The sequence below is a fragment of the Octopus sinensis genome, linkage group LG14, assembly GCF_006345805.1.
Source record: "Octopus sinensis linkage group LG14, ASM634580v1, whole genome shotgun sequence".
In the NCBI taxonomy this organism is placed as follows: Eukaryota; Metazoa; Mollusca; class Cephalopoda; order Octopoda; family Octopodidae; genus Octopus; species Octopus sinensis.
In genome coordinates this window covers 24,795,910-24,804,827 of record NC_043010.1, presented here as the reverse complement: position 1 = coordinate 24,804,827, position 8,918 = coordinate 24,795,910, and the positions used below count along the sequence as shown (strand labels likewise).

The 8,918-nt window shown below is 38.2% G+C and overlaps 1 protein-coding gene across 1 annotated transcript; it reads right to left on the bottom strand.

Annotated features, from left to right (window-relative positions):
* Positions 1-31: 31 nt before the first annotated feature.
* On the bottom strand, positions 32-496 carry LOC118766047 (integumentary mucin C.1-like; the record flags this gene model as incomplete). Its single annotated transcript, XM_036509200.1, has 1 exon — positions 32-496. A coding segment is annotated over one exon (465 nt), but the record flags the coding sequence as incomplete, so codon positions are not given.
* Positions 497-8,918: the final 8,422 nt, after the last annotated feature.

Below are 8,918 nucleotides of genomic sequence, written 5' to 3'. Positions count from 1 at the left end.
TTGTTGGTGTGGTTGTAGGTGTGGTTTTGGGTGTTGTTGTTGGTGTGGTTGTTGGTATTGTTGTTGATGTGGTTGTTGGTGTGGTTGTAGGTGTTGTTGTTGGTGTAGTTGTCGGTGTTGTTTTTGGTGTTGTTGTTGGTGTGGTTGTAGGTGTCGTTGTTGGTGTGATTGTAGGTGTGGATGTAGGTGTGATAGTTGGTGTTGTTGTTGGTGTAGTTGTTGGCGTTGTTGTTGGTGTGGTTGTTGGTGTGGTTGCAGGTGTGGTTGTAGGTGTTGCTGTTGGTGTTGTTGTAGATGTTGTTCTTGGTGTGGTTGCAGGTGTTGTTGTTGGTGTGCTTGGAATATTGGTTGTTGGTGGGGTTGTAAGTGTGGTTGTAGGTGTTGCTGTTGGTGTTGTTGTTGGTGTGGTTGTTGATGTGGTTGTTGTTGAAGTTGTTGCTGTAGTTGTAGGTGTTGTTGTTGGTGTGGTTGTTGGTGTGGATGTTGGCGTGGTTGTATGTGTGATTGTTGGGGTGGTTGTAGGTGTGGTTGTAGGTGTAGTTGTAGGTGTGGTTGTTGGTGTGGTTGTAGGTGTTGTTGGTGTGGATGTAGGTCTGGTTGTAGGTGTTGTTGTTGGTGTGGTTGCAGGTGTTGTTGTTGGTGTTGTTGTTTGTGTGGTTGTAGGTGTAGTTGTGGCTGAGGTTGTAGGTGTGGTTGTTGGTGAGGTTGTAGCTGTTGTTGTAAGTGATGTTGTTGGTGTTGCTGTTGGTGTTGTTGTTGGTGTTGTTGTTGTGGTTGTAGGTGTCGTTTTTGGTGTGGTTGTAGGTTTTGTTGTAGGTGTTGTTGTTGGTGTTGTTGTTGGTGTTGTTGTTGGTGTTGTTGTTGTGGTTGTAGGTTTAGTTGTTGGTGAGGTTGTAGGTGTGGTTGTTGGTGTGGTTATAAGTGCGGAGGTTGGTGAGATTGCAGGGGTGGTTGTAGGTGTTTCTGTCTGTGTTTTTGCAGTTGTTGTTGTTGGTGTTGTTGTTGGTGTCGTCGTTGGTGTTGTTGAGAGTGTGGTTGTTGGTGTCGTCGTTGGTGTTGTTGAGTGTGTGGTTGTTGGTGAGGTTGTAGGTGCTGTCGTTGGTGATGGTGTTGGTGTTGTTGATTGAGTGGTTGTAGGTGTTGTCGTTGGTGTTGTTGTTGGTGTTGTTGTTGGTGTTGTTGTTGGCGCAGTTGTAGGTGTTGTTGTTAGTGTGGTTTTTGGTGTAGTTGTAGGTGTTGTTGTTGGTGTTGTTGTTGTTGTCGTTTTTGATGTTGTTGTTGGAGTTGTTGTTGGTGTTGTTGTTGGTGTAGTTGTAGGTGTTGTTGTTGGTGTGGTTTTTGGTGTAGTTGTAGGTGTTGTTGTTGGTGTTGTTGTTGGCGTTGTTGTTGGTGTTGTTGTTGTTGTCGTTTTTGATGTTGTTGTTGGTGTTGTTGTTGGTGTAGTTTTAGGTGTTGTTGTTGGTGTTGTTGTTGGTTTTGTTGTCGGTGTTGTTCTTGGTGTAGTTGTAGGTGTTGTTGTTGGTGTGATTGATGGTGTGGTTGTTGGTGTTTTTGTTGGGGTGGTTGTTGGTATTGTTGTTGGTGTTGTTGTTGGTGTGGTTGTTTGTGTTGTTGTAGGTGTTGTTGGTGTGGTTGTGGTTGCTGATGTTGGTGTCGTTGTAGGTGCGGTTGATGGTGTGGTGGTTGGAGTGGTTGTAGGTTTTGTTGTTGGTGTCGTTGTAGGTGTTGTTGTTGGTGCCGTTGTTGGTGTGGTTTTAGGTGTTGTTGTTGGTGTAGTTGTTGGTGTTGTTGTTAGTGTTGTTGTAGGTGTTGTTGATGCTTTTGTTGTAGCCGTTGTTGTTTGTGTGGTTGTTGGTGTTGTTTTTGGTGTTGCTGTTGTTGTAAGTGTGATTGTAGGTGTTGTTGTTGTTGTTGTTGTAGGCGTGGTTGTATGTGTTGTTGTTGGTGTGTTTGTAGGTGTGGTTGTTTGTGTGGTTGTTGGTGTGGTTGTAGGTGTGGTTGTTGGTGTTGTTGTTTGTGTTGTTGTCGGTGTTGTTGTTGGCGTTGTTCTGTGTGTGGTTGTTGGTGTTGTTTTAGGTGTTCTTGTTGATGTTGTAGTGGGTGTGGTTGTTGGTCCTTTTGGTGTGTTTTTTGGTGTTGTTGTTGGTGTTGTTGGTGTTGTTGTTGGTGTGGTTGTTGGTGTGGTTGTTGGTACTGTCGAGGGTTTAGTTGTTGGTATGGTTGTTGGTTTTGTTGTTATTTTTATGGTTCTGTTTGCTGTTTGTGTTGTAGTAGTTTGATTTTGTATTGTTACTCCTGTTGTTGCTGTTATATTCTGTGTTGTTACAGTTAGCGACACTGTTGTGTTTGCCGTTGTCGTTGTCCTGTTGTTCAACGTGCTTCTTGCTGTTGCATTTGCTGTTTTTGTCGTATTTCTTGTAAATGCAGGTGTTGTTCGTTTTAGCAGTATTGTTCTTCTGATAATGATTGTTATTATTCGTGTGATTATCCTTGTTCTTCGAATAATTCGCGTTGTTCTTGGTTGTATTGTTGTCCCTACTCTTGCTGGCTGGGTTCTTATGAATGTTATTCTTATTATGCGCGTTATTCTTCTCCTTATTATTATCGTTCGTCTCCTCCTTAATCTTGTTGTTTGTGTGGTTGTTGGAGTTGTTGTTGGTGATGTGACTCTGACCATTGCGCATTCGCAGTGTGATTTCGGACAGTTACCCAATGGACAATTGTTTAAACACCAGTACATCATTCCTCGTATTGCACCAAATTTTCTATTCACTTTACAACTCAATTCCATTTTGGGTGTGGTCGGAGGAGGGGTGATAGATTTTGTGCAAATGCAAAAAGATTTTGGGCAGTATCCTCTTTCACATATTACATAGCACCAACTCAAAACACCTGGGAGCCGTTTGTAACGATTCGTCACTGAACATCTTAGTATGGGCTTTGGTACCGGTGTTGTATCTGAAACGACACTGCATATACAATGTGTCCGTGGACAATATCGCCCTTTGCACAAACGATAGCACCATTTTAACAATCCTGGAATCCCTTCGTAACCCTTAGTCAATCTGCAAGTAATTTCTTTTAATTCTTCAGGTCCCATGAAATCTGTATTTGCTATTTCACGTGGTGTGCCACTGCAAATGCAATACTGTGTCGGACAATACTGTGTTGTAGCGCAAAGTGCATAGCACCAGGTCAAGAGATCATCGATATTCTCATAATACTTATTGACCACACATTTGAAATCTTGTCCCTTGTCTTCTGTTCTGTTACATACACACCATTTACGAGGACATTTTCCAAGTCGACAGTGACTATCACAGAAGTCGCCAACACCACTAATGTTTACAAAGGCTTCATTGGCATAGCATTCCATGGCTGCAGAATCCCTTCTTGGCACCGTCACCGTTACGTTGATTAGATTAGTTTTGTCCGGTCTATCTGAAATCTTGATTGCAGGGACTTTTGAACAGCCAACCTTTTCTCCATTTGCTACATTGGATGAAGCGTATGAGAAAGAAACACAACGTTAGTGCTAATACACATAATACATACATACATATATGTATATACGTAGGTATGTATGTATGCAAATATATATGTACATACATATATATGCGACTGCTTGTTGTATGTATGTATATATATATATATATATAATATATATATATATATATATATATATATATATATATATATATATATATATATACATACATACACACATATATATATATATATGTATATGTGGGTACAGGACGTCACAAACCATAAACAACATGAAATGCGAAAACAAAAGAGTTGAATATATAAGCAACGAGAGAAACAAATGGAAAACAGGACAAGTAATATAACGACCCTTAATCAGGTGTCGGCTGTCCATCTGCTCCTCATTTCGAGCACTGAACGACAATATGAGTCTTCGAATGCAGTTGCTCCCGCAAACCAAAATAAAAATTAGGATTTGAGAGGGTCAAAGTTGGTAGCAAAAACATGATAGTGGAGACATACAAGGAAACCGAACGAAAACAGACATGGAGAAAGATAAAATCCAAGAGGTAACATACCCCAAACTACTCAACATATAGATCCTAAAATAGTTAATTTATCCAAAAGAGATCTTGACAATGATGAAATCCAACTTATGTCAAAAGAACTGAAATTTACATCAACAGTCAACCACCAAGAACTAAAGGAGGATATTCAAAAATTCTGTTGTAAGTTACGACTTGTAAAATTATTCACAAATAAAACTAATCAGATTGATGAATCCCTAGTAAAGAATAAATCAAATTTTGCCCCACTAAAAGGAAGAAATAACTATCTTGACCAATACATTGATATCTTGTCTAAATTTCTCCTTAGAGACAATACTAATGTTAGGCCAAATATTAACAAATCCGAAATGTCTGCACTTAAACATATACAAAACGATCAAACAATAATAATTAAACAAACAGATAAAGAGGATGCAATTGTTATTATGGATGTAGAATGCTACAAGGATTTGGCTGAGGGCCAACTGAGGGACACAACCTTATATTGTGAAATACCTTCTAATATAGACCACCACGTCATGAAGAAGATCAACAACCTGGTTTCAAAACACCACAACTCACTTACCGATAATGAAAGAGACTACCTCACTAATTTCGAGCCAAAACCCAGCAAATTCTATAGCTTACCGAAAATACATAAATCAAAAGATATTCAGCATGCAGTAAAAGAACTAAAAAATGAGTACATAAAATTATTGCATCCAAAAGACTTAAAACTTAGACCTATTACAACTGGTCCAGCATGCCCTACCCAACGTCTAAGCAATCTTATTGACATTGTTTTGAAACCACTATCTACTTATATACCACTTGCATTCGGGATGACATCGACTTCCTGTCCCATCTTCTCAAAAGAACTGAAACAAATTCACTTCTACTTAGTTACACCAATATTCTACATGATTTAGGAATAAAGGTGATTAAATACTGGGTAGAAAAACATAGAGAAGTGATCCCCAACAGATTCACAGTGCCAGTTATATTAGACACAGTCAGGCTTATGGAGCACTATACATTCTTCATCAATGGAAAAAAATTACATCCAAATTAACGACACAGTGATGGGAACGAGGTTTTCCCCCGTTTACGCGAACTCTGTAATGGGATATTTAGAGCAACAAGTCTACCAAGAAGTAGAGGAAAACTATAGCCCTGAACTTAGAAAGTATATTGAAAAGGCATGGAAGAAATACTTTGACAATTGTTTCATAATCTGGACAGAATCTCTAAATACTTTGAAAGAGTTTAATATCTCTCCAATTTACAAAGGAGATGAGTAGTACCAAATTACCATTCCTAGAGATAATGGTTATTAAAAAGGACACCACCTTTACCATAGATATATACTATAAACACTAGTAGAAGGCTGATTGCGGGATTGGAAACATGACAGAGCTGCTGTTATTTGTGGTTTTATCTACTTCGAATTCCACCCTAAAAATATAATTGACTTCATATATCTCGAAGTCCACAAGTGCAACGAACCTCTGCAGAATGTACAGGAAGAAAGTCGAAAGCGTGACTCATATTGCTAGTGCTTGTGAAAAACTTGCGCAAAAAGGGTACAAACGCAGACACGAAAGGGTAGCTCAAAGCCTTCACTGGCTACTATACCAGAAGTATGGATATGAGGAAATTGCTGCTTGGTACCAGCGTACACCGGAAAAAGTAACAGACGATAACAGGAAGGCAAAGATTTGGGACTTTGGCTTCCTGAAAGACAAGATGTTAGAACACCGAAGGGCGGATATATAGCCTTTAGGGTTCTTGATAATCGTTGTAGCAGCGTCAGGAAATCAACATATTATGATGAAAGAAAGAATATGGAAACCTGAAAAGTGAGATCGCCAAGATATGGAAGCTGCGAGAGTCAAACATAAAGGGTGTTCCTGTTGTCATCGGAGCATTGGGTTCAATACCACTCTACCTGAAGAAACATCTGGACACTTTAGAAATACTCTACAATCTTGGTGTATTGCAAAAATGGCCTTTACTTGAAACTGTATGCATACTGCTTAAAAAACAACCTGTCTGAGGTCCTTACCGCGACTTGACAGAGACTAAAAATTAGTATTGGAAACAAGTGTCGCCTTAGTTTGCTGGCTGTGGACAGCTGACACTTATCAGAATATCCAACAAAATAAGCTGAGAGTTTAAAAAAAAATAATAATAATAACAATAATAATAATAATCCATTCTACTATAGGCACAAGGCCTAAAAATTTTGTGGAGAAGGATAGTCGATTACATCAATCCCAGTACTCAACTGGTACTTAATCTATCGACCTTGAAACTGTGAATGGCAAAGTCGACCTCGGCGGAATTTGAACTCAGAACGTAAAGACGGATGCAATGCCGCTAACCATTTTGTCCGGCGTGCTAACAATTCTACCAGCTTGCCGCGTAATCCATTGGGAGCTATGTAGAAAGCTAGGATTTGAACATACTGATAAATGGTATGAACATGAACCTAGTAAAGTACTAGAAAGTAAGAAATACAAGATGTTGTGGGACTTCAACATTCAGACTGACAGAGTAATAGAAGCCAGTTATTGAAGTATAGAAAAAATAGCAAAGTACCTGAACCTAGCTATTTAGTTACAGAGACTATGGAAAGGGCGGATAAAATGTATCCCACTAATTACAGGTGCATTGGGAACTATCCTTAAAGACCTGAACAGATGATTAGAGGAAATAGGCATAAAAAACAGTTTAGAACACAGCTCCAGAAAACAGTGTTATTAGGGACAGCTAGGATACTTAGGAGGGTTTTTGGCATCTAAGGTTACTTGTAGCCCGATGTTAGGGTTTTTTCTTTTCTAAGTCTAATCTGTTGAATGCATATGAAAATAATAACTATGATAATAATAATAATAATAATAATAATAATAATGATAATAATAATAATAAAAAATAATAATAAAAAAAATAAAAAAATAAAAATAATAATATTTATTATTATTTTTATTATTATTTTTATTATTATTATTTAATAATAATAATAATAGTAAGTAATAAATAATAATAATAATAATAATAATAAATAATAATAATAACAACAACAACAACAACAACAACAGCAGCAGCAGCAGCAACAACAACAGCAGCAGCAGCAGCAGCAACAACAACAACAACAACAACAACAACAACAACAATAATAATAATAATAATAATAGATAGACAATTGTTCGCAAGATTATAATATCGTGAATTGGGAAAGAATTGAGATCAGTGACTATTCAAACAATGAAGGTTGATTAATGATAGATAAAATTTTAGATCTATTAAATACAGAAGGGACAGAATTTATGTACGACTTGAAGACAGCTAACCAATGGAGATGAATAAAGTCAATAATGTATTGAGACACATTGAAACAAAGAACATCACACAAATAATCTTATCAGGGCTGCTTGTAATATTTTGGTGGAAAGGATGGGCCTGTGAACTACTGAGAATAGAACAACGACGGATAGAAGAGGAAATAAACAACTGTGGTGGAAAAGGAGAATTTCTGAAGATATGAACTCCTTGAACAGTATTTGTCAGGAAAAAGAAATGGAAATTCGAAAAAGTGAGGAAGAAGTATGGTGTAGATACAAAAGGCCTAAATGCTATAACTGAAGAACTGAAGCAGCGCATACATGCAAAAAGAAAACAAAAAGCGAAGCTAACTAGGTCTTAACAACAGATTTAACGATACCAGCAAAACAGATTGTTTAGAACCGACCAAAAAAGATTTTACCAACAGATCAATGATGATAAAAACGTGAAAAACTAGTCCCTGACGCTAATGAAAGTCGACTTTTTTTCGGGTAAGATATGGAGTAAGCAAGAACAACATAATACTACAGCTGAATGACTCTACATCCTGAAACAAACAGCTTCTTATCCCCAGCAAGAGGCTACCCACTTCACAGAAGAGAGTATGAGAAATATGAGTAAAAAGATAAGCAACTGGAAAGCAGAAGAACCTGATGGTGTACAGGGATTTCGAATAAAAAAGTTCAATAGTTGCCATAAATTGATCGCTGAACAATTTAATGCATTGATCAAAGGAGAAGAAGAAATCCCGGGCTGGTTGACAAAGTGTCGAGTGGTGTTGTGCCTGAAGGATGCATCGAAGGGAAATGCTGCTGACAATTATAGACCAATTTCCTGCTTCCCATTAATGTGGATTTTCTGTCAGAAGGAATTGCAGAAGAACTGCATAAATTTCTCAATGAGAACGATATATTACCGCCCGAACGAAAAGGCTGTAGAGGGAGATGCAGAGGTACCGAAGATCAACAATTGATAGACAAAATTGATGCAAGATTGTAAACAAAGAACAAATCCGGGAGTGGCCTGGATTGACTAACGTAAAGCTTGTATGATTCCACATTCGTGGATCATTGAGTGCTTAGATCGGTTTGGAACTTCGAGGAATGTGACGGATTTCCCCAAGAGAAGTATGGTGGGATGGAAAACTGAACTGATATCTTACGGAAAAAGCTTGGGCACCGTGGGTATCAGAAGAGAGATTTTCTTGGGTGATAGCCTATTTCCGTTGCTTTTTGTTCTCTGCTTGATACTTAGTACTTGGTACTTAGGAAAATGAACATGGGGTACCAACTAAAGGGAAAACCCCAAACAATCTACCGCCTCCTCTTCATGAATGATTTGAAACTGTATGACAAAGATGAGACTCAAGTGAGTTCCTTGGTGAACACGGTTCACTTCGTTTTTAGTACTGATATTAGAATGGAATTTGGACTCAAGAAGTGCCGAATAATCTACCTAAAAAGAGACAAGGTACAGTCCTTACCAGGGATGGAATTATCGAACAGAGACCTCATTAAACAAATTGAAACGGAAGCA